This window comes from Leishmania martiniquensis, chromosome 36, assembly GCF_017916325.1.
Source record: "Leishmania martiniquensis isolate LSCM1 chromosome 36, whole genome shotgun sequence".
Classification (NCBI taxonomy): Eukaryota; Euglenozoa; class Kinetoplastea; order Trypanosomatida; family Trypanosomatidae; genus Leishmania; species Leishmania martiniquensis.
The window spans coordinates 1914199-1942060 of NC_090171.1; the positions used below are offsets into that span (position 1 = coordinate 1914199).

The window sequence follows — 27862 nt, forward strand, 5'->3', positions numbered from 1 at the left end:
CATCCGCAGGAACAGTTTGCGTGCGTACGCACCGCTTCCGTCTTGCCATGTCATTCTTGGCGTTGAATGTGTGTCTGATCAGCTCCGCCTTCGATGTGGTGGCGCTGCCGCTGTCGTCGACGTTGTGCCCGGTCGAAGGGGATGACGACGCCGACGACACGTCCCTGTGCTACGGCCTCGCACCACTCACAGAGAAAGGTCGAAAAGGGTACGGCTACGCACACTGTACGGTGATGCAGCTCTGTGCGCGTGCGCTGGATTTGAAGGCAATTCGGGAGATTGTGCGCGAGACGTGGCTGAAGTTTCGAGCGCACGTACTGGAGTCGAAGGAGTCGTTGGTGCTGACCGGCGTTGCCGACGGTCCGATCTTTGCAACGACGGAGGATGGGCGCACTGTGCGGCTGCCGAATATCACGGTGGAGCGCAGCCCTGGCCTGATGTGGTTGCACGAGACTATCGTGCGCGAGCTGGAACAGTATCATGTCAAAGTAGGCTCAGAAGACGTAGCCAAGTCCGCCTTTCACAGGAAGTTCCCTGCCGATAGCAACAATTCCACGCCGGAATGGATGCTCTCCTTCACGAGCAAGTACGCGCACGAAAACTACGCGCCACACATCACGCTCGGCGCTTGCACCGAGAAGAACGTGGCGGCGTTTTCGTTTTTACAAAAGACGGAGATCCCCTGGCGTGAGTGCCGGCTTGTGGTGAGTCACATGGGAAACTTCTGCTCCTGCTTCGACCTCCTCGACAGCTGAATGAGCCACGTCGACCTTTTTGTGCGCATCTTTCGTTCTCTCGGCGTTTTTCGTTTGTTTCCTTTTTCGCCCCGCCCCTTTTTTCCGTTGCTCTCCCGTGGGAGTCGGTATATCGGCTTACACCCTAACCAGTCATCCGCCTCCGCCTCCCCTCCCCCTTTTCTCTTCCCTCCCCCTCCTCCTCCCTCGGCCACGCATGCGTGACCTTTTCACTTTTGCCTTTTCTTCCTGTTCGACGTTCCGTGACTCAGGCGCGTCGCCGTGTGGACTTGTGCGTCTCTCTCGCTTTCGATGGCGCATTTCCTGCTACTGGGGGAAGTCCTGCTATATGATGCTCTTATGTTTGCCTCTCTCAATGTTGGTACCGCTTCGCGTAGCTATGCCGCTCGTTCGGTGACAGCGATTATGAGAGGCTTCGAAGGTCTGCTTCCCGAACCTGCTTTCAGCGGTGCAGTGTGAAGCGGCCCTCACACCTCATGTGACGGTGGTGAAATGATTGCTACTACACAATGCAGCTTTTTTTTTCGGACCCGCGCCCGCCCGCCTGCAAACAAGCGATGAAGCGGATTCGTCTTGCGCCGCTTGCAAAGTCTGGCCGCGTTAGCGAAACTAAGCACATGTATTCCTAGGAGACTCAGCGGCACCGCAAGGTGTGGTCGGTGGCCATCGACGCCGATGTCGGTGGCAGATATGTGGTACACATATGTTACAGCTCTGTCAGATCGACAGACGTCGGGCACGCAGCTCCTCTTGTTAGTGAGGGCCGCGAATCGTTCACTCGTAACGCTGCACCTCCGACACGCTACTCAGTAGCCTTTTCCAAGATAATGGTGTGAGCCAAAGAAAACAAAGCAGTAGGCAAGTGCGGATTTCTCCTAGCCGCGCTGCCCACTCGTCTCGTAAGGGAAGGTGTCTGGCCCCAGCATCACGCGGCTGCAGCATAGCCTACGCGCACGCGCCTGACCGCTGCCCTATTGGCACCGCTTCGGCACAGTGGCCGCTGAGCTCGTCAGCCTCGTCTTGGTCATTTTCGCTCACCGATCTGCCGACTTCCTGTCCTCTCTGTCTTGTTCCGTTGCCTTTTCCCTTTTCTCTCACCCCCAGTGCGCCACACAACCCAGAGCCGGCCTCCCCTTCATAGGTGCTCCCTCGCCCCTCATTGAGCTGTTCATTTTTTCGCGCCCCTCTGTCGTGGTGTCTGTGTAGGTGTGGAAAGCGTTCGCTCCCTCCGAGGGCTTTGCGGCCAACTTGGCAGTCACCGAGCCCTCACCCCACACCCCTCCCCCTCTCCTCAACTGCGCAGCGGCAAGTTTCAGAAGTTGGTGACGCTGTCGCTCGTGGAATAACACGCACCTCTAACGTGGACACATCGCTTTTCTCACAACCGCTCAAGACAGGCATACCACAAAAGAGGGCCACGAACACTATTGCATAAGCGAAGGACGCCACCTCTTTTTTTCTCGGCTTGCCCTTCCGTACCTGTTTCTCATTCAGTATTCGTATTTTTCTTTGAACTGCTGCGCGCACAAACACGCAGGCAGACATACTACTGCGCACTGCCGGACGCAAAGAAACGATGAGCGTCCTTCTCCAGATCATCTCTTTCTCCGCCACATTGGCGTCGCTGTTCATGGTGGTGTCGCCCGTCATCACTGTCAAAAACATGCGCGCTGTCAAGTCGATTGGTGGCATTACCGTCACGTTCTTCTGCGCGCAGCTCCTCAACTGCAGCGTGTGGGCAATGTACGGCGTCCTAACCGTTTCCTTTCCACTGATTATCTGCAATACGATCGGCTCTGCCGTTGCCGTGTATTGTATCTTCATGTTCCTGGCTGTGGCCTGGATGGAGGAGAAGGCGGGCCATACGCACGTTTCGACAAGCTATCGCGCCTCGCGGAAAGTGGCGTTGTTTACCACGCTCGTTATCACTCTCTTCATGCTGCTGCTTCTCTACCTCGCCAGATATGCGAACCGCAGCTTTGCCATACAGCTAAACGGCATCCTTGGAGGTTGCTGCGTTATATTCATGCTGAGCTCGCCGCTTGCCTTGGCGAGATCCATCGTGCGAAACGAAAACGCCGAACCACTGCAACCGGTAACTGTCATTTTTGCGACGCTGAATAGTGTTCTGTGGACGTTGTATGGCGTGCTAAAGCAGGACGCGTACATCACGATACCCAACGCGCTCTGCACCTTAGCGTGCTTCTTTCAGATTGCGCTGCTCATGCGGTACGGTCGTCGCCCTTCTGAGCATATTGCGATCATAGACGCAACGGCGCCAGGTCTTCTCGACTAGACGCCTTTTCCCGCCCGTAATGCGACGCGCAGCACGCGGCAACAAGCCTTGAGACGGAGAGAAGAAAGGAGGAGGAGGGCGAATTCTTCCGATGTACTGGACCCTATTTTTCGGTGTGTACCACTCTTGCAACTGGCGCCATCTGAGGGGCACCAGGAAGATATGCACACTCTAACGGTAGGCTACTCTTGCTTGTTTTTCTTCGCTCCGCCGCTCGCCAGGTGTCTATGGTTAGCAGATACCACACCTGTGCACGTGGCAGTAGAGAGGAGTGCTGAACCTCACTCCGAAGTGGTGGTGCCGGCGGCGGCGTGTGTGTGTGTGGGGAGGGGGGAAGGCAGTGCTCCCTTTCCCCCTCCTCCCCGATACCCGGAACTGAGGCAAAAAGCACCTATGGCGGCGTCATGACCTGGCGCCTGCTGTTTAGGGAGGTCAGGGTGATGCATCGCTGCTGACGTCTGCGGCATCCGAATTATGGGAAGGGTCTCTGCGACTCCAGCGGATGTCAGCCGACTCTCCTTCACCCTGCTGGCGAGACGCGCGACCTGGCGACCGACGTAATGTGGGTGCGGCTGTGACGCAACACCTGCGGAGTTTAGGTGGGCAGAGCTTGAAGGATGCCCTGATGTGGTGTCTGGGTCCGCGTTCTATTGCTACCCATGCTCAACCGACTGTGCCGCACCCGTCGATTTCGCCGGGCCGGGCCTGTGTGGGGTTGTTTCCTGCGTTTTGTCTGCTAGAAGGCGGGCGTGCGGGGGGGGCAGTGGTCTGCGCGGTGTGCCGCCGGGCCCGTTTGCGGGCGCGGTGCTTCGGCGAGGGCCTGCCGCGCCGCCCCGGCGGCCCCCCTCGCCACGGCCGCCCAGCGCGGGCTGGGCCCGGGGCAGGGGCCTGGCGCCCCGGGCCCCCGCCCGCGCCGCCGCCGCCACGCCCCCCGAAACCCGCCCCCCGCAAACACACCGCGGCGCCCAGCACAAGCCCGCCGGCGGCTACAGCGGCCCCAGTGCGCGACGCGCAAAAACCGGGCCCTGGTGAACAGCGACGCCGCGCTCTGCCGGGATGTAGATGGGCTCGTCGTCGGCATCCTGCGCAACGGCCGCGTTGTCGGGAGTGCTGTGTGCAAGAAAATGCGGGGTCGATCGTGTTTCCGCACCGTTGCGACGCCGGGCATCGCGTTGCGCCTCGCGAAACTCGCCGTAGTACGCGAACTGCGCTCGCGCTTCGGCCGCGGCGCGAGCGTGCTGCTCGCTTCGGATGTCTGCCTCGGCCGCCGCGCCGCCCCTCGTAAAGGCCTCGGCACGCGCACGTTCATCGTTGAAGACAGGATAGTCATCGAGAAACCGCAGTGCAGGGAACGCTGCAATCCAGCGCTTGCGGTGGTGCGGTGTGTGGCGACACAGCTCGTTTCCGTGAAGCAGCAGTGTGCGCAGCGTGGCGCGGTGGCCTTGCAAACACGCCATTGTCGTCCTCTCGTCTTCGATACGGTTGTGGGTTACATCGAGCGACAGCAAACTCGAAAGCCCCTGCACGCCGTCGAGGCACTGCAGTCTGTTATATCCCGCCAGAAGCGTGCGTAGCAGCGGCGCCGCCTTGTCAAGCCCATGAAGTGAAACAATCTGGTTGTGCGAGACGTCCAGAGTGCGCAAGGCTGGCAGGTGAGGCAACGACTCCAGGCGAGAGAGGACGTTGCAGGAAAGGTACAGGGAGTCGAGGCGGGTGAGCGCCGCGAGCCCGGCTAGATCACTCAAGGCGTTGTGGTCCAGGTAGAGCACGACGCAGCCAGTGAAGGCAGCGAGGCCGCTCACTTGGGCAAAGCCGAGGTGGTGCAGATAAAGCTTTTTGTTGAGCTCGGGTGTCGAGTAACCCTGCCATTTCCTGCACTGCTGAAGGATAAGCGACTCCGTCATGATTGTGGCGCCAGTGCAGTCACCGGCGTCGTCGACTGCCTTCATGTTTTTTTTTCCTATTGCTCTAAAGGGGGGAGGGGGGCTGGTCAAGGTGTGCCCGTTACCTCGAGGCGATGGTGTACGAGACGACTTGGGCAGCGAAAGAAACGGAGGAGAGGTGAAGAGAGCGAGACGGTCAATGCTCACGAGGAAGGGGAGAGACGCTGCCAAGCAAAAGGGCAGCAGCAGCAGCAGCAAAAACAAAAAAAGTGCGTCCGGTGGTGCACAAGATCATAGGAGAGACCCGTGCCCTTTCAGGGAAACGGCGCACGTCGCTACGCCTCGTCTCTCATCTCTAAACGCTTCACAACAAGCAGCACCGCAGGTACAGTGGTAACCCCCCCACTCCCTCCCTTCCTCCCCTCACGCACACACGTCGAGGCTGGCGAACGAGGCGAAGAAGCGGGCACCCTCTAACGTCCACAGGGACGTAAAAGCACGGCTCCCCCCGCGCACACGATGTAGCAGCACATCTATTATGTGCCTGTGCCGTCATTGCGGTGCAAGAAGGGGCGAAGTGGCCACAGCCATTACTCTTCCTTACCTGTACGGTTACCAGAGCGCACGCCTCGCGTGGCCCACACCAAAACACCTCTTCGCTCCAGGAATAACCATGGAAGCAGCACCTCGTCCGTCTTTCAGACATCCCGAGGCATTGTGGAGTAGGCCAGCTGGTTACGGATCTGCTCCAAGAGCGACGCCTTGCGTACCTGCAGGCCTTTCATCGCCGCCTGCAGCAGCTGACTCATCGTCGCCGTCTCGCATGCACCTTTGTGGCAGCAGTAGTACATGCCGCCGAGGGAGAGGCCGCTGCATACCACGACGCTCGCCATCGCTGTGGCAGCCTCCTCTCGCGTGGGATCGACTATGATAGCGCCATCGTGGCGTAGCGCGGCACTGCACGCTGAAAAGGTGTCGTAAACCTCTGCCCCACCTGCCGTGAGGGCGGCGCACAAGGCGGTCGCCGCGGCGTCCCAGACAGCCCCGTCGTCGTGTACCACCTCAATCAGAACCTCGACTAGCAGCTGTGGGATGCGCCCTAGCACCACCGCTTGCTCGGCAACTCCCTCGAGTGCAAGGGCCATGTCGCGGTCGCAGGAGTGGTCGTGATTCGACGAATACGCCAAACTTCGGTGGACCTGGCAGCTGACACGGCCGCGCGTGCCGCGATATTCCTGAACAAGCTGCTGTGGCGGACGAACACCGCAGAGGACGCGCGTTTGGCCGATCTCGACACAGGCACTGCTGTGGCAGTTGGCCAGCACGTTGGTAGCAACGTGAATGGCACGCACCGCCTCCAGATGCTCGCGACCGTCAGCCCGCTTCATGTGCGCGCAGCGACGTTCGATTTCGGAAGTGACAGAAGCGTGCGTGCTCCCACGTGTGCGTAGGCTGGTGATGCGAGGCACACACGCCGATAACGAAGAAATGAAGGAGACAAGGGGCAGAAGAGAAGGAGCGTAGAGAGAACTGACGCGCGTACGCCCGTGAGAAAGCTGGGGGAGAGGAGGGCGGAGGACGATGCGTGCGATGGCATGGCCGCACATCAAGGCACCGAAGCCGGCCCCCTTTTCACAGCTGTTTCGCTTGGCTCTCGTGCACGCATGCCGAGAAGCAGACGACGAAAGAGCGAACGAACAGAAGTGTGATGAAATCAGCGCCGCAAGATCGAACGGCGAACAGAAAACGAGAAGAGAGAACTCATGAGGCCTCCAACATGCGAAGCGCACGAGTTACCCCCTAGCAGATGTCACCGCTTCCGAGGATCAGATGGCGGCCCCCATGCACTAGACCCCGCCAAAAAGCTCCAGAATCTCCGCATCAGTGAGTGCGTCGACGCTGAAGAGCTTGTCTTGCGCGGGCGCCGCGGCTTCCGTCGCGGTCCGGTGCACCTCACCAACCGCCGGAGGAAGGGGCTGAGACGGCGCACACACACGATGAGCTTTTTCTTCTTCAGTCGCACCATGAACGACGTCGCCGGGCGGAGAGCCGGGGAACGAGGTATCCCACGCCATGCAGGACTTGAGCACGGGGTAGAGGTCCTCGGCACGGTCCACCTTCATCTTGGTCTGACGCACGCGGCGCTCCATGCGAGCGACGTCGATGGTCGTGTCCGCTTTCCGAACGGTCACACTGGTCGTCACTGGCGTGGCACAGCCCCAGTGTACGGCGGGATCAGCAGGGGCGGCGGCACCGCCGATAGCGGTGGGCCAAACAAAAGAAGCACCCATAGCACTCCCATAAGCCTCAGCCTTCGCAGGCTTTCCAGAATAAAACTGTCTCTGCCGGCATACCAAGCATCCCTGGCACGACCCCATCGCCTGCTCAGCGCAGGCCGTGTGAAACGTGTGCCCGCATATGTACACGGAAACTGACGAAGGTGCGCCGCCAGTAGCAGCCGCACTCCCCTCCTCTCCAGCCGCCATGCACGTCATCGGCTCACGGAGGCGGATATGGCAAACGGCACAGGAGTCCGACTGCGGCACGACGCCCGCGTTTAGCTGTCGATGACGCTCACGCCCCAGCACCCTCACATCGCTCTCTGCCGCGCGCTCGCACAGACGATTTGCGCTGAGGTCGAAGCTGACGAAGTCGATCATATCCAAAATAATTGGCTTGAAGGCGCGAAAGGTCTCCTTTTTGCTTTCCTGCAGGACCTTGTTCACCACGACAGAGGTGTCGAGGGAGCACAGCATCGATTGCAGAATGCTGGAGGCGTACCGAGTGTAAACCGCGACAAGGGCATCAACGCACCGTCTCTGCCCGCTGCTAAGAGGTGTGGTCAGATTTGGCAAGTGCTGATGCGGCCCCGCAGGGGTTGCGCCAACGCGGGACGCCGCGGCTATGTGAGCTGCGACATCCAACTCCCTAGTCATACCAGTGGGGTCCCTGCTGGCGCATGAGCGAGACGATGCCGCGGTGCTGTCGCCAGCGATGAGCCGGTCATCCTGCGCCGTCATCTCACACAAAAGCCGGCGCGGTATGGCAAAAACATCGAGGAGCCGAAACCAGTAATCGGGTCGTGGGGAAGAGTCGCCGGCAACCCCTTCTGTAGCGCTAGCGGTTGGTGCCACACCATCGACGCGGTCTGCCTGATACTTGCTGCACAGCTCCTCTCCGATCGCGACAAAGCGCCACAGCTCCCTCGCGGAATCCAAAGTGTTCAGTTCAAACGGCAGCGTCGCCGCGTCCTTTCCCAAGACTGAACACCTCTTGTGTCCGCGCGGTGCCGCGGCTTTACGTGCCTCAGCACCTCCAGTGGCTGTTGACCGCGTTGCAGATTCTTTACGGTCGTCGTCACCTTGCGCTTCATTCGTCGCTTTCGCGCCTGCGGTCAAGCGGGTCAACACCTCCTCGCGAACGTTGCCCAGCAGCCCGCGTACAGTCTGCAGCATCACCGTCATGGCATCCTCAATCATCCTTGCCTTTTCCAGCAAGTACACCGAGGCATCGGCGATGTGGTGCTTGCGCACGGCGCGCAGCGCCAGCTGCACATTGTAGGTGACCCGACTGCCCTTTTCCTCCAGATAGACGTACACGCGCCTGGGCGCATGTGCGCAAAGTAGCTCGATGTATGTATTCTGCAAGTTCATGTCGTTTGCCACGGCCTGGTCCTCTTGGCTCACCAGTTCATCGAGGTAGTCCAGGAAGGCGGCGCTGGACCCGCGGAGCAGCGCAATCACCTCGCGTTGGTTCGAAGGCAGGTAGTCGAAGATAAACTGAGCCAAGGCCGTCGCGTCGATGCGAACGAGGACCTCCACTTGGCTCATGACGGCTTGCTGGAGAGCCCTGATGGCCGTGTCGGTTGGAGTCGTACCTGCGGCGGTCGCAGTTGGTGACAAGAGTGAGGATTCCGTACTGAGACGTGGAACATCGACGTCCTCGCCGCCATCACCCGTGTCAGACGCGGCTGATTCACCCATCCGGGACGTAGGGTCACTCGGGCTCGCTGCGCCAACGTGGTCGATATCGTCATCGAGCACGCTGCTTCTAACACGCTGACTGCGACTCAGCTCTTGCTGGAGACGGTTCACTGCTTGCGCCCTCGCACTCTGCAAGCGCTGCATCTCGCCACGGAGCATGGTAAACACGTCGTGTTGTAGCTGCGCGTCCACGCGGTTGTGCGCAGGGTCTGTGTAGCACGCGATTGCCTCTGCGTACCGCTGTTCCTTGCAGAGGAGGGAAGCGAGGCAGCGTGCCATGCGAAGTCGCCTAAAGTCCGGCTCAAAGACGGCGAGACGGTGTGCCGGAGCCAAGTCGGTAGCCAGGACACGGAGCAGATGCTCCTGCAATCCGCGCCGCTCCTCGCCCGTCTCTGCACTCTGAAACACAAAGAGTGCGTCTTGGATGACCAGGTCAAGCCACACGTCGAAGCCCACGAGGGGCCGGTCTCGTTCATCGCTGACGAGCTCGTCGGTGTCCGTAGAGAGAAAAAGGTCGCTGAAGATGGCGGCGCCGGAGAGGAAGGTGTGAACAGCAATGTAGGGCGGAAAGGGGCGCTGTGCCAGCTCTGTCGCCTTCAGCGTCCGAAGGGCCGGCAGGTGCTTCAATGTTCCAGCGTCAACGCGGAAGAGATCGAGCGGTTCCTGCCGCTGGCCGCGCGCCGACCGCAAATAGCTCTCCGTTGCGCAACGGGGCATAGTGCGGGAGCCACCGGTCAAGATAAAATATACGCTGGACACAAATTGGGTGCGGGAGAGGCCGTCAGCCGCGCCCCACGGACTCCACGGGCCTTCATCGGAGAGGGCAAAGAGGAGTACACGTATGGCGTGCTCTGGTTGTCGACGCAAGAAGCGTAGCAGGTTATGCTCTCCTGCACCAAGGGCACGGTCCCCCTCCTTCCTGTGTTTGTTGGAGTCAGTCCCCATAAGATACTCGAGAATCGCCTTCTTCGCAGGGCGCTGCTCGCCGATGGCCAGGTCGCCACCTGGCAGGAAGGTGCCCCCTTTCAATGTGTACTCGACGAAGTCCACAGCCACCGAGGCGGCGTTCGCGGAGTCGAACATACGTGAAGGCGTCACAACGTCTGCCGCCAGCGTATTGGGGCCGCAAACACGTACGTGAAGGCCATCGTCGGCCTTCTCCTCCACCTCCAACGCGTACGCGAGAGCATCGGCGTAGCGTTGCTGCCGCAGAGACAAGATCGTTACAGTGAGCCGCACCAGGCCGTGCTCTTGCGCCAGCCGCAGTAGATGAGGAAGTCCTGTATCGAGGCACATCAGGGCAAGCTCCACCCGGTCCCTGCCGCTCATCTTCCCCGCTGTATCGTCAACCGGCCCCGCGTCGAGGGCGTCGCCTCGAGCATCTTTTCCGTCGTGTGCTGCTCGCTGCCGCACCCCCAGCGCAACCTCGACCGCATACAGTTGATCATCATCCAGGAACAGGTGAATCAACCGCTCAATCAGCGGCTCGGGCATGTAGGTGATGATGCCGTGCCGCATGCACTGCTCCAAGGCGTACAGCAAGTGCGAGAGCAGCCCCCGCTGCTGAAGTGTGCGGGCGATGGGACCGTAGAGCAAGTTCAAGCCGTCGACGGCATCACAATACGATGCCACCTGCCGCAGCAGGTCAAGAAGGAATGCGGTCCTGCCGCTTGATTCGCTGCTTTCGTCTGAGTCGTTTGGCCCTCCGCGAGTGCATTCCTCTATCGCCTCGGTCGTTGGCAGCAATGCGAGACGGCTTTCCAGGTACGCGATGAGGATGCGCTCCATGAACTGGTGCAGGTCGCGTCGGCAGCTCGCGGCGTTGCCGCTTAGGCCGACGGTGGAGAGCGCTACTTCTTCCGCGAATCCCTTTGCGAGGTCCAGTGCCTGTGCGTACTCGTGGCGCGCCAGCAAGGAAGACAGCCTTTCTCGCCACGAGCGCAGCGTGATGGCGTAGATGTGGTTCTTGCCCATCAGCACAGCGGTGGCGCGGTTCGACGCGAGGGTTCCGTGGTACTTGACGCCACATAGACGACTGGCGAAGCCCAGGTACTCCAAAGAGCTGAAGTGGTGCCGCTCCACCATGATTGCGACCGAGGCGTCCATGAGGTGAGCGTTGTTGCTTTGGTCGCACAAGAGCATGCTGGACCCCGCCAGCGGAACCATCTGCACCAGCGGTGCCGACATCTGAAGCAGGGCAAGTCGCTCAAGTCCTACCAGCGTGGGCTCCACTGGTGCTGCACCTCTGGCGCCGCTCGTCATTGGTACGCGCAGATTCACCAAAAGCAGCTCCACTTCGGTGTTCCACGAGACGCACAGCAACAACCGCGGCGTCAATGTCTCGAGCTCGATCACGACGAAGCGAACAAGCTCGTTACCGACCGCCGTCGAGGGTGAGTGTGTGTGGCGCGCCACACAAGTGATGCTGCTCTGCAAGCCGGTCTCTAAACGGTAGAGCAGCATGGCGTCGTGGCTCACCGTGGCGACGAAATGTTTGCCGGCGATGAAGGGCCACTTAGTCTGCGAGATACCTTCTGCTGCCGCCACGGACGGCGGCAGCGTTGGTGGCGCACATAGCCACGGAACGCCGGCGTCTGCGTCGTTTTCCACGCCGCTGCTAGGCAGCAGGCGCTCCTTGACGCCTGCTAGATGCGTCATGTAGAAGCTGCTGGGACACGGCAGTGTGTCCATGTCGGTAACTGGCGTGCTCGCTGACGCGGAGACAACGGAGGTGGCGCGCAGCAGGTGCGTTGCCATGACCTTCCAGAACTGGAGGAATTTCACGGCACCGTTGCTCTCCAGCACAAGGATGCGTGCCGCATCATGATGCAGATGCACCACACGCAGCAGTGGCAGCCTGACCTCATCGGACACGACTCGCAGCGGGGAGAGCGTGTGCAGGGACCAGAGAACAAACGTGCCTCTTGCGTGACCGGTAGCTGCTGTTCTCCCTTCACCCGCCTCATCGCCCCCACTGCGGGCCGCTGTGGACGTGCAGAGCGACAGGGATACGACGGCGCCACGCGCATTGACCACACTTGTCTCAACGGAGCCACATATGCCCAGTAAGGCCCATCGGTCATCAAAGAGGACCACGACGCCGAGTGTTGTCCCTATGGCACAGCTGACAGACTGCGACGCGGTGTATGCCACTGTTGATGTGGCCTCTGCGTACGGTGGCGCAGTGGTACTCGTGTCGAATGCTTCGGCAAGGGCCACACACGTCGGCTCCCCGACCGTTTTGCGCAGGTCCGCCAGCTTGCGGCGAAGTGCAATATGCTCGTGAACATGCAGCACCAGCTCGCCGCGTTGAGTCTCGCCCAGCACGGTTGATGAGGCCAAACACTTGGCCTGCTCCAGAACCACGTCCACCGCGTCCATCTCGTCATCGCTGACATGAAAGCTGTCAGCGGCGGGTGCCGCCTCCCCAGTAGCCAGCGCATACGACGTTTCGCCGAGGAGATCCCCACTTACGCTAGACTGCTGGCCATCCACGGCGGCGAGAATAGCGTCGAGTATGTCCTGCTCCTCTTTTAGTGCAGCCATGGTGGATGCCTCCGAAAGGGAGGCGGCGCCCCTGCGCTTTGACGAGCTGGCGCCTTTGCCAGCGTGAGGGCGGCGATGTAATGATGTCGCAGTGGAACACGTCGAGGCGAGCTTTTCGGGCGACACCTTCGGCGAGGGAGACGCGGCGTCACCATTCAGACTGGCTGCTGCTGCTGCTGGGGCCCGTGTGCCTGTTTCACTGCTACGCAAAGAGCGTGCAGCCTCCCCAAGCTCTTGTTCCACGCCGTTGGCCTTCTGCTCCTCCCGAGCAGCAGTGGAGATGAACGGCGCGATGCCCGTGGTGATGTTGAGCAGCTCCTGCAGCAGCAGCGCCTCCTCATCTGCTTCCAGGGTGTACCGACCGCCGAAATGCGGGATGGGCTCGGATGATGACAGATTTGCGAGTGGTGCGTCACTGATGTGGCCTGAGGTCTGCGTATACATCGGCGGTAGCGAAAATTCGCCGAGTGGAGGTAAATGCCGCAGTGCATCCTCGACAATAGATTGTTCATCTTGCGCGCCGGCACCTTTTCTCTCCACAGAGCCGTGGTTTTGATGCTGTGCTTCGAAGGCAGTGCTACACGTCGTTGTGCAGGCGGAAGCGAGGCCATCCCTGTGATCTGGGCTCAGCCCTCGATGAACCCCTCCGTTTCCCGAGACGCTCATTCGAGAAAAAAACGCTGGCAAGGCGGACGTGCGCGAAGCGCAAAAGTTGCAGCAAACGGTAATAAAAAGGAAAAGAAGAGGCAATCGGAAGAAAACCGTAGCGCTACGTTTATGACATGAAGCGGGGGAAAAGGGCGGGGAGGAAAGAAGCGGCGCCAGAGAACGGGATGCGCAGCTTCGCGATATGGAGGAGGTAGGAGACACGGCACAGTAGAGGCGCCACGATTCCCGGAACCTCCTGCGCTGCCCGGTGTCACGACCCTCACCTGACGTGCGCACGCTGCGATGCAGAATGCCTCTCAGCGAAGTAGCGTCACGAAGTCGTGCCGCTATTCCGGAAGCGCGCTGGAGATTCGCGCGGGCGAACGTTTGAATGTGGCCAAGTGTGTGAAGGGGGAAAGAGGGAGGGTGGTTATACGTTAAGCGTACCTCTCCTGTGAACCGGAGAGCGAAGGCTCTGTAATGAAGAAAAAGCGGCAGAGTGGTGGAAAGATGGGTTGTGCGTTCAAGTAAAGGACGACAGAAAGCCACGACTGAGGCGATCGACAAGTTGCAGATCCGAAGCTCCCTCGTAACGCGCGTCGCGATTCATTGGCTGTGACATATCAGCCCCCTTTTCTCTCTTCGGGGGGGTCCTCGTCAGGTCCAATGAGCACAAGTTTGCGCGACCGGGACTCTCCCACTCAGAACCTCTGAAAGAGAAGAGCCAGCGCGCATCAATTCCTGCCATCACACCCTCCAGCACAAACGCACAAGGTTCAGAAGGCGACAAGTGAAAGGGCAAACACACATGACGCAACGGAGGGGATGCGGCTGCCAATGGGAGGAGTTCTCTATCATTTTTTAAATGTGTCTCTGCGTTCTTCACAATCAAAGAAAAAGGCACAGCAATACTCACGTGTACATCGCAAAGGTGAAGGAAAGAACGAAGCGGAGACGGCTTCGGGTGGGAGGGGCGGCGGGGGAACAGTCAACAGAGACACGCAAAGCGAAGCGCTAAGAGGAGGGGGGCAAATCGCGTGACAAAACACCTCAAAGGAGGGGGGAGGATGGGATGAGGTCGTGATAGAAATATGACACGCTCAGACGCCCACACATACACGCAGACGAGCACACGGATCGGTTCAGGGAAAGAGTGAAGGTGGCGCTGTAGTGCTTCAGTCCCATCCCCCGTTGGACATGTACATGCAAAAAGGGCAAAATGCAGCTCTTTGTGAGAAAAAAAGGGTGACAAGAGATGAAGGTCGGGCGCAAGGCAACAGGGCCGCGCTACATTGACAATCAGCGGCAGGGCGGCATAGCAAGCGCGCGACGTCTCGGCGTGAGAAGGCATCTTGAACCATCTCAGCAGAGGCAAATAAAGGGAGCCCCGACGAGATATGAGGGAGTGAGAGGAAGGAGCTGAGAAATTCAGTGCAACACGTAAGACTCCAGCAGCAGTTGTGCACCCCCGGCACAGCGCATTTCTTGACCAGTCCGTGCCATAGATGCGCTGGTCACGCAGGTGGCTTCATCTGAATAGCATACCATATGGGAGGGGAGGGGAAGGGGCCATCAGTAGGACAGGACTAAACGAGTGCTAACAAGTGAGGAAAAAACGGCCGCTAATGCACTCGCGCACCGCCTTCTTCACTATCGGTGCATCTCGCTGCTAGATACCAGGCTCGTCAAGGTGCGTCATGCGAAAGTTTTGCTTTGCCGTGATCTGATCCATGAGGTCCTTGCGGTATTGCTGGCGGCGTTCCGCGTCTCGAAGCCGCTCTTCCTGAAGAATGAGGCGATAGGATTGGGCCGCCAACTCGTTGCGTTGACGCGTCAACTCCTCGGGCTCGTCGTAGTTGTGCGTACGGCGGAATTCCTTATCGCGGGCAACGGCATCCTCGAAGTCCTGGCGAAACTGCTCCTTCTTGCGCTGCGCCGCCTCCTGCTCCTCCTTCGTGAGGCGGCGGTTGTACTCCTCCAGCGCGGCCTCCTCCTCGTGCCGCTTTGCATCGGACACCTGCTTACTCTTCATGGCCTCCTTGTGGTACTGCTCATTCTGCAGCTGGAGCATACGGGTGGCATTCGCCCGCCGCCGCTCCTCCATCTCCTGACGATGGAGGCTGTTCTCGTTTACGAGCCGCTCCAGCTGACGCTCACGCGCGTCTTTCTCCTGCTGCTGCGCTTTCCTGGCCGCCAGCTCGCGCTTGTTCGACTGCTTCAGGCGCTCCATGTACTGACGCTCCTCCTCCATTGCCTTGGCATGCAGCTTGGCCACCATGCGGTCCTGCTCGGCGTTCAGCTTGCGCAGATCCTCCATCTGGCGCGATTCCTCGTCGTGCATCTGCTTCAACGTCGCCTCGCGCAGAGCCAGCTCGTGCCTCGCCTCCTTCTCGTACAGGCGATGGTACTCACGCTTCTTTGCGGCCTCCTCCTCCTTCTCCAGCTTGTAGATGTTCTCCATCGGCTGTCTCTTCCCCGAGGCGCGCATGGAGCGCGAACCGCCTCCAGGGAGCGGGCGGCCGGAGGCCGTGTCGGCGGCTTTGAAGCTGTCAGCCGTCTTCTTGAGCGACTGCGTCCACTCGGCCTGCTTTGCACGCTTCTCCTTTAGACGGGCCGTTGCGATACGCAGGTCTTCCTCGTCCAGCTGCTGTCGCGTTGGGGCGTACTGCGACACACGGAGGCGGTTCAACTCGACGAGGTAGTTGCGGCGCGTCATGCCAGCTGCGCCAGACTCGACAGGAGGGAGAGGCATGCTTTCTGAAGAGACGTGTGATGGACGTGGGTGTTTGTGTGAATGGGTGCCGCCGAGGAGGGGTTCCTGGAGCAAGAGCAGAGGATAGAGGGAGCACTACCTGGGAGATGGCAGGTGTCCGAAGAAGCGCAATGCTTACTCACAATACGTGCTGAGATGCGCGTATCGCGTTCCACCAGTGCATGCACGCATGCAAGGAGATGGATGAAGATGGAGAGAAGGGAGAGGGGGGGGTGGCGGAGCTGCGGAGCTCAAGAGGAGAAACATCGTCAGGGAAACATGCCGACAGGATACGGGAGACTGCGCGTCTGCTTGGAGCAATGCAGACCGCATAAGGTAGCCACGCCGAAGAAGTGCTTAGGCTCCTTGCACCCGCAAAGACGCTAGCATGGCAAGCGCTTCCACTTGCGCCGTGCAACGCACGAATGTGCCGCAACCTCTTGAACCCCTTCCCCGCCCCACTACGCACCCCAACTGAGGGCAAAAGGGGTGCCGCCCAATGGTCCACACGGTGTCGACATCGCCTACAGCGACACCTGAGGAGAAAGCTTATCCTGTTGGTGTGAACGCGTATAGCACTGGAATAGGTGGCGACTTGCCCGAGCGGAAGCATGTGCTGCCGATCTCGTGGAAGAGGTGAATGTTGCCGATCGAGCAATTTGTTGCCGGGGGCGATTCCGAATTGAGAGATCCGGCCTGACCGCAGTGCCTCCAAGCTTCTCATGAAAGCTTCACAAATGCGTGACAGCACAAGCGACTTTCCGCGCGTGCGGCCAAGTATCGTAGCACCATGCGACGGATCCAGGGCGTCCGAGGCAGCCTTTCTCAGCCTCGTTTGCTTCAATCACTTACGCGTTCGCCATAGTCGGCTCCACACTCATCGCAGCGCGAAGCTGCTTTACAGTGCGCCTGTACGCTTGTTTGGCTGCAGGATCGAAACGGCCTGCAGTGAATCAGAAAGGCTTGAAACACAAGACTATGCAGGTCTCACTTGTCGTGTCCATCTACAAAGCGACTCGCGTATCGATACCAAGCATCGATGTGTGTGTATGTGTAGGTCTCTGCGACTTGGAATGAAGTGCGCATCGGGGCCGCCACGCTGCTGTTCGAAGTAGTCGCAGAGTCTCACCGCGTCGCAGAGGAGCCCATCCAGCACCCGACGTGTAGTGGGGTTCCAAGGCGCAACTTGAGCAGCTGCAACGTGTGCGCGCGGCGCGATGCGCCAACCGAGTCTCACGCTTCATGTCAGTTGACCGAGAGCCTTAGCCGTCCAAGTGCCGCGGCATTGCTATGCCTGCGGGGACAAAGCCCTCTTGTACTGCACGAATAGGTCAGCGTTGTGAGGCTCCACAGCTGCTCTCGCATATGGACCTGGAGTCGTCGACGGAGACGTCGCGTGAGCCCGGCCGCTGAAGTAGCCCACACAGCAGGTTGCTGCCGCGGCGCTGTGGAAAGCAGGAGAGTGGCGTGCTGTAACGCGATTTTTAGCATCCCCACCACCACCACACATACACAGAAACAAAATCCTATGGGAGCCTCAAAAAAAAAAGCACCGGCGTGCTACAGCAGTCTCCCTGACCATACGGGCTGCTTGTCTGCAGGGCAGCGTTTGAAGAGGTGTGCATCGACGCTACACCATGCTCGCAGCCGGCCAGCGCGCATCCGCGTGGATTACGTCTCGGATTTCTCCAGCCCCTCCAGCGCCTCATCAATCTCAATCCACCGCTGGTGCTTTCCGGCGTTACGCAGAAAAAGCTTCGCTTGGATGATACGCAAGAACACGACCCGCCTGCTGGCATTGAGGCGATTGTACAGAACGTACTCGCCCGCTGTCGCGGTGACGGTGCGAAAGCGCCAGGGAGACTGGTCGTGCTTCCGGTAGTGCTCGTTCAAGTGACGACCGAGCGCGATGTCGATGCCATCCCAGTGCCGGCTATGGTATCGCGGCGGCTTGGTGGCCGCCAAGGGTGAGGTGGGGTGCTTCCACACAACGCGAGGGCCTGTCTGCTTGCGACGTTCAGCAAACACATGCGCCTCACCTTCCGTTGGCTTCGCTGAGAGGATCCTGCCGTCCCGCAGGTAGAAGACACAGCTACCACTAGCGCTGCCTTCATTGTCACTGTCATCCAATGGTGCTGCATCGGACGTACTTGTGCCCTGCGCCTTTGTCATATCCTCCGTCGTCTCCGTCTCCTGTGCTACAGCAGTGCCATGCTCCGCTTCTGCTGGAGCCTCATCGCGTTGCGTCGGGCTCCGCTGAGCGCTACTGGGCGACGCGCGCCTCTCTGACACGCTTTTGGACAAGGAATGCTCACCGGCATCTGTCAGCGCTGATGTCACACTTGGCTCTGCCGCATGCTCATTGGAGATGTCCACCGCCCCTTCAGCTACCGACGGCGGGGGCGACACGCTCAGCAGTGCTCCTTCCGAAGGCGGCGCTGCTTGCGATGCCGCCGAGACGCCTTCATCACCAATGCCGTCGCTTAGCGCGTCCCTGTCGCTGACTGTTGCGGTGTCAGGAGCGACACGACGTTCGGCTTCGTCCGCTGCCACCGCGGCAGAAGCGAGGCCCCGCTGTGTTGATGCGCTTTCCCCCAAGTCTGGTGACTCCTCTGCCCGAGGCGGGTCTAAGTGGCGGCTTTCGCCGCAAGCGTGCACAGTCGACGACGCGGTGACGGACATGGGAGCCGTCGTGCTCGAGGGCAACTCCGCCGAGGCGTCGGGGCTCGCGATACGGGAGACACAGTTCTCATCCGCCTCTGCCTCTTGAACAATGCGGTCAAGATCGGTCGCGGTCAGGCGGTTCTGCTGCTGTTCAATCTCATGCTCGTACACGATGATGCTCGGCGCCACTTTGATGGTGCTAGCGCTGTACGCAATGCGCGCCATCGACATCAAGCACGTCACCACCTGCCGATCGTTCTTGCCGTCCACCAGGTCCGAGACGGTGAAGAGTTGCGCGTCGACGAGCTGATACCGCGTCTTTGCTTCCGTAAGAAAGGTGGCCACGTTGTCGCGAATAAAGAAGCCCGTTGTGCGCTTCGGCAGTCTCAGGTCCTCGTCCGCTACAGGGGGACTTTCCATTTTCTGCAGCAGTACGTGCAGCAGGACACCAGAGCGCAGAGCATCGATGAAGTTGGGCGTCGACAACACATTTGGGCTAAACTTGTCCCCTAATATCTTTCCAAGCCACTCGCGCACCTCCTCTTCCATCACCTCGTCCAGGTTCTCACGCGTCGGTGCTGCAGTCAACTTGTTGGGGGGCTGGGCGAACACCATAGACGATAAGGACCCCCCCTCCGAAGCAGCAACGCTCTCTGCCGGCAGTGCTTCGCTCGGCAAACTAGCCTCACTCCCCTTGATGTGGCGCAGCGAGCTACGCTTGCGCACCAACTCGGACTCTTCGAGAGAGCCATCCAGTGCACTTGAGTGGCCATTGCAGGATGGCACCAGGACTCCAGAGTAGAGGTGCGGTGCGCTGAATTTGCGCTCCAGCAAGCGCACGGCGTCGCGCTCAGTGAAACCTTTCATCTCAGCCTGCCGAATTGCGCTTTCGACGTCTGCATCGGTGGCGGTGGCGACGGTCAGGCGCAGCCGCTTCGCCACCATTTCCCGCTGCGGCAGCTTCTCTATTTTGAAGAGTTGATACAGATCGTCAAACAGCTCAGCGGGGGTCTGGCCAGCGCGTTCGGCACGCGCGACCGTGTCGTCGACCTTGTCAACTTTTGAGAAATCATGAATGCGGAAGATCTCCTTCAGGTCCTCCCTGTCGAGCTCCGTGAAGTGTGCCGGCATGCGGCCTGATCACCACCGGGAGCAAATGGAGCGAGGGGACGAAAGGATACGGGTGTGCGCAGCTCACTATGTTTGGGGCAGCCGGCTTGAACAGCACGACAGAATCCGGTCGAAATAGTGCAGCAACAATGAGGTAGACGGTGCCGTCCTTTCAAAAAAGGGAAGGGCTCTTTCAGCCGAACGGCCCCCCACGACAAAAAAAAAGGTTCGCAAGCTTTGCTTTTCGCCGCTACGTGTACGCTGGTGGCACAGCTACTGCGCCGAGCTGCAATGCAAACTGAGCCTCAACGCAAAAAAAAAGTGAAAATATATATTTTTTTTGCGGACGCTTCGGGGGGGGGGTTGCGCTGAAGAACAGCGTCCCAGTTCCTTGACTGATCGGCGACCGATACTAGAGACAGTGGCGTATGGCCGGAAGTCAACTTACAAAACACCTTGTGAAGGACAGAGACAGGAAGAGAAGTGATGCGAGAAGCCGAGGCTCGTTTGCATGGCTGACAAGGGGAAGACGAGCCCGGCGCCTCTCCTGTTTAGCTGCCCTGATGGGACAAAAAAATTATCTCTGTGCCGAGAGCCTCATGGCACCTCAACACGCCCCTGCCACTCACAGAACACATGACCCGTTGGCCACGCACCCTGTCGCCCGAATGCTCAGAGGGCCTGACTACCCACCGTCTATCCCGATCCTCCTCTGTCTGAGGATCCCTCCGAGGGCCTCTCTGCCGAGCTTACCAAACTAGAAGAGAAGCCCGTCAACGCCGCTGCTGCTCTGCAACAGCGGTTTGCCTTTACACTCGACCGAAATTCTCCTCTCCTTCGAAGGGTGTTTTTTCTCCGTACACACAAACGCGCACAACGGTTAAGACATCTTCGAACGCCGCCACACGTCGCATCCCTCCCCCGCTGCGTCACGGCTGAAATCCTCAGCGCAGGGCGGAGGGGAGGGAAGGGGGAAAGCCCCTGCCGCCGAGTTATGACACGCGTCCAAGGGGCCCTTCATGCCCCCCCCCCGTGTGCCCTCTGCGCCTGCGTCCCCTCGCGCCCCTTCCGCCAGTCGCTCCTGCTGTCCCCACCTTGAGGCTCTTTGGGGAAGGGGGGCGACGAGCCCTTCCCAGCGACACGTGCCGACGCGGGGGCGCAGTGCTCACACTTCGGCACCTCGCGCGCACCCGTTCACGGCAGCGCTGTTGCGCCGGCTGCTCCCTCTCTTCACCCCCCTCCCTCCGATGTCGTGGGCAAAAGGGGCGGCGTCTCTCTTGCTCACTCGCCTGCATCCACAGCGGCAGGTGGGGCCGCCACCGCAAGTCTGTGGCGGCGGGGGAACCCAACCGCATCCTCCCGCGGCATGCCTCCGACAGCAGCCCGGGTGCCGTACAGAAGGAGCCCGGCCACCAGCACGCGTCTACGCACAAACAGCCCACGGCTCGTCGCTGGGGGGAGGGCCCTCGAGACGGTGTGTGTGTGTGTATGTGTGTGTGTTGGGGGGGAGGCAGCCATCCGCAGACACCTCGGGGGATGCACGTGCAACGTGAGCGCGATGTCATCACACACATCCCTGCCTGCGGCGCGCGTGCGTCCATCGAGCTTCGCTTTCCATCACAAGCAATCCACGAATGCCGCGCACTATATCGGGCACGGCACCCGCTCGGACACACACACACGAAAGAGCACCAGAAGGCGAGGGTGAGGAGGAGCAGGCGCCTCTGGAGGGGGTAAAGGGCCACAATACGACCACCGGTACCCGGGAGCACACCATCCGAGCTTCTTCATCCCACCACCAGTCGCGCATGGCTGCGGGACTCCACATCACAGACAGGCGCTCCTGCGCAGACTGGGAGTAGATGGGGTCTTCTGTGGATATGGAAGGCTACCGTACTGTTTCTCGGACGTGGGACGGATGCATCTCAGGAAGGGCTTCCTGCGGTGTTCTCTCTCCGGTGGACCACAAAAGGGAAACGGGATCCCCTCCCTATGCCTGCCGCATGGAGCGCCCTCCGGAGTGGACTTGGTCAGGTGCCTACCCGTGTAGGGAGGTCAGAGTGATGTATGGCTGTTGACTTCTGCCGTCATGTCCCGGGTAGAGCTGCTTCGGAGCGACCAGCGAGGCGGTGTCGAATGGGCAGAGTGGGAAGCAAAAACGTTTCGCACAGAACGAAGTGGTTGCGCTGCTCTTAAGCGCGCCTACACGGTTGTCCCGAACCGGACGGTCGGGCGTGTAGGCGGCTGTGGAATGGGGCCGCGGTCGACCTCAGGCTGAGCGGCAGAGGAAAGGCGTCAAAAGACGATGGACAACAACAAAAAAGAGCGCACGCGCACATGCAAGCGGAAAAAAGGGCGATTGCCGCCAGCCGTGAGCAGTAGAAGCGCTACGAAAATAAAAAATAAAACGCTCCTCTTTCTCTTTCTTCATCGCTGCCCTGTTCCCCAGCTTTGTCACGCATCACCGATAATGGACGCGATGTCGTAGTACGGGGCGCGATTCGCTGGCACATGCACCCCTTTTTCTGTGATGATGCCGCCAGTGATCAGTTCCCCTGGCGTGATGTCGAAAACCGGATTCCAGATGGACAGGTGTGGCCCGTCCGCCACGACGCGCTGCTTGGTCACCATGTCCGTTGTGATTTCTGTCGGTTCGCGCTCCTCAATGTGGACGAGGTCACCTCTCACTGTCTTCGCGTCCAGCGTTGTCGTTGGGGCCGCCACGTAGAGCTTCACACCGTGGAACTTTGCGGCCACTGCCAAGTTGTACGTGCCAATTTTATTGGCGGTGTCGCCGTTCTGGCATATACGGTCCGCGCCAACGACGACGGCGTCAATCTTACGGCTTTTCATCAGCGACGAAACCGCGCCGTCGCAGATGAGTGTGCAGGGGATGTCCTCCTGCACACACTCGTACGCCGTCAGACGAGCACCCTGATTCCAAGGCCGAGTCTCACACGCGTACACCTGCCCCAGCTTCCCCTCGTAGAATACTTGGCGTACCACACCGAGCGCCGTGCCGTAGCGCGAGGTTGCGAGTGCGCCTGTGTTGCAGATGGTGAGAATGCTGACCGTATCGCGACCTTCTGCCTTTGCAGCGGCCAAAATGTGCGCTGCACCGTGCCTCATAATACCCTCGTTGAACGCGACATCTGCCGCGTACACGGCCTCCGCCAGCTCGATGAAGGCGTGCGCCACCTCGGAAGCTGTCTTGGTCGTATCAAACTTCTCCACCTGTGCCTTGAGCTCGCAGAGGCAGTTGAAGAGGTTCACGGCGGTCGGCCGACTCGTCATCACAAAGTCGCAGCTCGTCAGCAAGAAGCTCTGTACCTCACTGCCGCTCTTCAACTCGCCGTTGGAAACGTTTCTCTGGGTCGAGACAGCGATGCCGAGCGCTGCGCTGACGGCGATCGCCGGTGCACCACGCACGCGCATTTCCTTGATGGCAGACCAAACATCCTCCACGGTGAGCACATCATCGTAGACAGTCTCAAGAGGCAGTTTGCGCTGATCCAGCAAACGCAAAGAGCCCGGCGCGTACTTGATGGACTCCAGCGTGGGGTGATGCGGCTTGCCCATGACGCAAGTCGGCGGCGCACTGAGAGAGTGATGGAGAGAGATACGGATCTGCGCAGCGAGTCAGCGATAGACTCTTTTCACGAAAAGAGGACAGGTGACCGCACCCGCTTTAATGTGAGCTGGGGTACGCAAGCGCTTCGGCCAGTAAACCAGTTGCGGTTCCCACCACCTTATGTAGTACAAGTGCCGTAGCGCGATAAGGCCTGCAGCGAGCACACTTGACCCATGAAACAGCATTACAACATCGAAAACGAGAGGGGAGAAACGCAGGGGAGCATCACGAAAGACAGGCGGAGATGCGGCGCAGAGGAGCACCGTGATCTGACGTGCGGAGCGCGACCCGGCCACCTCTCCCACACGACGGAGGGCTTCACGAAGGCGACGTCTTGCACTCTCTGGAAAGCAGGACCGTGGCCGCACAGTAAGCGCGTGTGAAAGTCACGAAGATGGCCGAAGCATTTCTCGCCCGCCCTCCCCACCCCTTTCTCCAGAGATGCACACACCGTTGACAGAGCGGTAACGCTTCGCGGGCTGAGACAGTGAGAGCAGAGAACGCAATGGAGTCATACGAAGACGCGAGAATTAACGTACACACACACGCACACAAGAAAGGTAGTGTTCTGGTGCCCCACAGGTTCTGCGTGGGGGGGGCACACACAAGGATCTGTGTGTCACCATGTCGGCCGCTCAAGGGCAAAGAGGAGGGAAGGGGCGCGTGCGGAAGAGAAGTATGTAGCGAGAGAGGAAGAGATCAAGACAGATGAACCTTATTGAAGCACCGGAAAGCCCCTCCCGTGCAATGTGAACTGTGTCTGCGGCTTTCCGCCCGCAGTTCGCGTTGGGCTCCCTTCCTTTCCTTCCGTGGCTCACGGGTCCTTCGATCACTCCCTCACCTAGGAGCGGCCGGTACTCAGTTCGCTAACCTCCGCCTCGCCGACGCCGTCATCTCCCTCTCTCGCTGCGGGATAGTGAGGAGAACGTTCTTCGTCACCTCCATAATGTGCTTGAACCGGTCTGGCCCGAGAAGTATGCCTCCCCACCATCGCGTCACAACGACGATGTACCCGTCCACCCGCATCTGATCCAGCAGAAACATCATTTTCACCGATGCCCCACTCTCCCCGTCGTCGTCGCTGTCTTTCTGCAGGACGCCGTTCGCGTCGGTGAAGCGGTACGCGTAGATTGTCGGGTGCGCTGCGGAAGCGATATTCTTGCTGGTGCGCAGGCAGCGTATCACCTCCCGCACCTCGTCCATCGAGTGAACGCGAGCCATGTGCGCCATAAATCGCGAGCGGCGGTCCACAACCGCCTCGCCTGCCCATATATCGATACTCGTCTCCTGACGGTATTCCTCCTCTCGCTGTCGCTGAGACGACTCTTCGGCCGCCTCGTCGCGGCGCTGCTTTTCCGCCCTCTCTTTTTGGTCCTTCAGCTCCTTCGCTACGCTCTGCGCCACGGGAATGAGCAGCGCCAGCATCGGAACACCCAGAGGAAGTTCATCACGCACGCGGCGGTGTATCGTCTGAGAGAAGGCGCTGGCGAGCTGCGCGTTCGGGCTGGAAAGAAGGTAGAGCTGGGGATAACTCACATCCGGATAGCCACGTGGCGGAAGGGTGACTTGCAGTTCGAAGTGAAGCGGTAAATGCACAATGACCGAGTTGGAAGCACCCTCGTAGCGCTCGCACTCGTCACTAAACATGCTCAGAATCATGTCGATCTCTTCCTCATTAGTGGACATTGCCCGCACACCGTCCTAGCAGGCGCAGCGCTCCCTTTGTGCGAGAGTGTTCTTCCGCCTCCCTCCCCCTCCTCTCCCTCTCTCTACGCCACCTTCCAGTGGTGAAGGAGGATGCGGTAAACAAAGAGAAAGAGAAGAGCCCAGCCACTTTCCCCTTACCCGCGGGTGCCGTCGACGTCCAATGCTCATCAGCCAGTGCGGAGAGGTGCACATGCGTGTGCGTGCGTGTGTGTCGGAAGGGGTGGGGGGAGGAAGAGAGATCCGCACTCACAGAAGACCAGGGGAGCGAGTGAGAAGATGAAGGCAAGGCGGATGAAGAAGAGAGAGAAAAGATTTCCCGCATCACACGAACACCTTAAAGGCACTGGAAAGTCAAGAGCAGAATATTTTTTTAATAAGTTATGGGAGCCACCAAGGAAGAGAAGCGGTTAGTCATCGGAGCGAGTGAATGGTATCAAGAGCCTCTCAGGTCAGTATAACCCGATCTTCCACAGAACGCCCCTGCACGGGCGCTACCTGTCGCAACTGACTCGTCCTCATTTCCCCCTTCACGCGATAGGGCGCGATGTGGCAATGCCAGCGTACACTGACATAGTTGGGCGGGGTCGATGCCGAGGCCGCAGGAAAACAACAACAGCAACAAGACACTGTCGAGGCGCACAGCACCATCCGGCATCGTCCGCAGAGACGTCGATCACACGTCCCTCGCACTCTTTTCGCCCCCGACCACCTCGAGCAGATCATCTAATTTGCTCTCCAGCCCTAGCACCGAGGAGGAGAGGTGGTTCAAGATGGTGCCCGTCTCTGTCTGAAAAGTGGTCTGCGCGGGGATCGAGAGCGCTACGAGCTGCTTGAGCTCCTCCACGCTGTGGCGGAGTTCCTCTTGGCCTGCTCGCAGAATCTGCACTGCCTCCCGCAACTCCGCATCATTGGCGAACCTGCCCGATGGGGAAGATACGGAAAAGGAGCTCTCGGCGTGTTTTTGAGTAAACTGGGTAGCACTTGAAGTGCTTGCCTCTCGAGTCCCAGAGCCAGTCTTGCTGGACACTCCGGCCGACGGCGAAAGCTGCGGCGCTAGCGTGAACAGCTCACGTGGAACTGGCAAGTGATTGTAAAGGTACCATGCCCGCTTCATTGCGTACTCGGCACGCGCTGGCTGGTGGTTGCAGCGCGTCATTAAGTTGCGTGTTGTGATGCTAGCCCGGTACGTCCGCGGGATCGACTGGACGTTCGGGTCGCGCAAAAAGCGGCGGTTCACCACCTCGCCCACAACCTCCGGCGCCAGCACGTCCTCGGCCTTGTCCGAGACGCCGTGGGGGTAGTAGTAGTAGCCCTCGCCAGAGAAGACGAGCAGCGACCGTGGCTCCAATATCACACTCTGCAGCGGTACTCGCTTCCCAATATCGCCTTCCTTGAACTTGAAAGTGTCGTTGTAGTGGTCCATGGGGTGGCTTTCGTACAGTGGCTGCTTCGGGTAGAAGCTCATGAGGCACGAAGAAGCTAAGGAAACGACAGTCACCAACGGCACATAGATAGGGCCGTCGCAGTGAGGCCCGATGCCTTCACCCTGCTGGTATTCATGGATGCGCACGCTGTTTGGGAAGGTAGTTGGCGTGAAGAGGCCGTCGTAGACCTGCATGTCGGTGAACTCCTGCACCCATGGCGGCATATTCGCGTCGCTCACAAAACTTTTTTGGCATTTCTCGCACATAGTGCAGCCCCACTCCTGGCATGTGCGCTTGGTAAGCTTCGACTTCAGCTCTTGTGGGGTACTCTGAATAAGCGCGAGCATCTGCGCCTCCTCGTCGACCGAGATGTAGTTGGGAATGTAGTAGATACCTGGAATGTTGCCCACCGCGTATTGGGTGAGGTCCAGGTGAAGCAGAGGAGGTTTGCCAGCAGAGCCAGAGAGATGGTGCGCTGCCTCCGACTCCAGGCGCGTCTCGGCACGTCGTACGTGCGACTCTACTCTTAGACGTTCGGGGAAGACCTGCGCAAACACGTTTTGCAGCTGCGCGTTGGGGACGAACGGCTTTGTGGCGGCTGAGGGATCCCACGGGGTGAGCTTCGCCGCGTTGAACTGGCCGCTTGCCGTTTCGCACGGCCCGCCGATCGTGCCTCTCTTGTCACGGTTTCCTAGCGGGGAAGCGGCAGAGCTGTCGTCGGTTGCCCCACCCTTGTCACTCGGCTGAGTAGGACGCGGCGCGAGGCTGTCTTTGTGGCGATGGTATCGGCGCCATATTCCAACGAGAGAGAAGGTCGTGTAGTCCGACGACTTCGCCGTCACCCTCTTTACCATTCCGGTAATGTCGAATGTGAGGCCATACTGCGGTGCCACTGTGTCCGTAGGCTGGTAGCTGTAGCTTTCCAGCTGGCAGGTAAAGGCAGTGCCGGTGGCTCCTGCGTCGAGCACTTGCAGCTTGCCGATGCCGTAGCCGAGCCCATTGGCGGGGCGGTAGTACACAAAGCGATCGTGGTCCACAAAGAGTTCCCCCTGCAGGTCGTCGGTCATGACAAGCCATGGGCCATAGATGTCGCGGACGAAGTCAACACCAACGGCGCTTTCTGTCACGATGTCGTTAGCCAAATCAGCGGGCTCCATGGTCTCAGAGAATTCGGCGGTGTTAAAGTGAGGCGTGGAATGATGGAAGCCTTTCGCCTTCATCTCTGCCCCAATACCGGTTGTGGCACCTGCACTCGCGAAGGCGGACAATAACGTGTTTTTGATGGCAAACGGACGCTGCTGTTGCGGCCACTGCAAGGCGTCCGGCACACATAAACCAGCGGTGCGGCTCCTCAGCCGGTGCACCGCTCGAAAGTATCGCATTTCCTATGCGTGCGCGCACGAAGGCCAAACCCGTGTGAGACTCCGGCAAACCACAGTGACAAAAGGGCAGCAAGCGTTTCG

At 59.7% G+C, this 27862-nt stretch overlaps 10 protein-coding genes across 10 annotated transcripts; 2 read left to right on the top strand and 8 right to left on the bottom strand.

The window, feature by feature from the left end:
* Positions 1-47: 47 nt before the first annotated feature.
* Positions 48-755, top strand: LSCM1_00518 (uncharacterized protein; the record flags this gene model as incomplete). Its single annotated transcript, XM_067318168.1, has 1 exon — positions 48-755. One exon carries the CDS (start codon positions 48-50, stop codon positions 753-755), a length of 708 nt encoding a protein of 235 aa, XP_067174273.1.
* A 1576-nt stretch (positions 756-2331) lies between these two features.
* Positions 2332-3051, top strand: LSCM1_00519 (uncharacterized protein; the record flags this gene model as incomplete). Its single annotated transcript, XM_067318169.1, has 1 exon — positions 2332-3051. One exon carries the CDS (start codon positions 2332-2334, stop codon positions 3049-3051), a length of 720 nt encoding a protein of 239 aa, XP_067174274.1.
* Positions 3052-4037: 986 nt separating this feature from the next.
* Positions 4038-5000, bottom strand: LSCM1_00520 (uncharacterized protein; the record flags this gene model as incomplete). Its single annotated transcript, XM_067318170.1, has 1 exon — positions 4038-5000. One exon carries the CDS (start codon positions 4998-5000, stop codon positions 4038-4040), a length of 963 nt encoding a protein of 320 aa, XP_067174275.1.
* Positions 5001-5632: 632 nt separating this feature from the next.
* On the bottom strand, positions 5633-6322 carry LSCM1_00521 (uncharacterized protein; the record flags this gene model as incomplete). Its single annotated transcript, XM_067318171.1, has 1 exon — positions 5633-6322. One exon carries the CDS (start codon positions 6320-6322, stop codon positions 5633-5635), a length of 690 nt encoding a protein of 229 aa, XP_067174276.1.
* A 459-nt stretch (positions 6323-6781) lies between these two features.
* Positions 6782-13129, bottom strand: LSCM1_00522 (uncharacterized protein; the record flags this gene model as incomplete). Its single annotated transcript, XM_067318172.1, has 1 exon — positions 6782-13129. The coding sequence occupies one exon, from the start codon at positions 13127-13129 to the stop codon at positions 6782-6784; it is 6348 nt and encodes a 2115-aa protein (XP_067174277.1).
* Positions 13130-14780: 1651 nt separating this feature from the next.
* On the bottom strand, positions 14781-15863 carry LSCM1_00523 (uncharacterized protein; the record flags this gene model as incomplete). Its single annotated transcript, XM_067318173.1, has 1 exon — positions 14781-15863. One exon carries the CDS (start codon positions 15861-15863, stop codon positions 14781-14783), a length of 1083 nt encoding a protein of 360 aa, XP_067174278.1.
* Positions 15864-17534: 1671 nt separating this feature from the next.
* LSCM1_00524 (uncharacterized protein) lies at positions 17535-19658 on the bottom strand (the record flags this gene model as incomplete). Its single annotated transcript, XM_067318174.1, has 1 exon — positions 17535-19658. The coding sequence occupies one exon, from the start codon at positions 19656-19658 to the stop codon at positions 17535-17537; it is 2124 nt and encodes a 707-aa protein (XP_067174279.1).
* A 2433-nt stretch (positions 19659-22091) lies between these two features.
* Positions 22092-23216, bottom strand: LSCM1_00525 (uncharacterized protein; the record flags this gene model as incomplete). Its single annotated transcript, XM_067318175.1, has 1 exon — positions 22092-23216. One exon carries the CDS (start codon positions 23214-23216, stop codon positions 22092-22094), a length of 1125 nt encoding a protein of 374 aa, XP_067174280.1.
* Positions 23217-24126: 910 nt separating this feature from the next.
* LSCM1_00526 (uncharacterized protein) lies at positions 24127-24954 on the bottom strand (the record flags this gene model as incomplete). Its single annotated transcript, XM_067318176.1, has 1 exon — positions 24127-24954. The coding sequence occupies one exon, from the start codon at positions 24952-24954 to the stop codon at positions 24127-24129; it is 828 nt and encodes a 275-aa protein (XP_067174281.1).
* A 694-nt stretch (positions 24955-25648) lies between these two features.
* On the bottom strand, positions 25649-27781 carry LSCM1_00527 (uncharacterized protein; the record flags this gene model as incomplete). The annotated part of the gene is made up of 1 exon (XM_067318177.1): positions 25649-27781. One exon carries the CDS (start codon positions 27779-27781, stop codon positions 25649-25651), a length of 2133 nt encoding a protein of 710 aa, XP_067174282.1.
* Between the last annotated feature and the right edge of the window lie 81 nt (positions 27782-27862).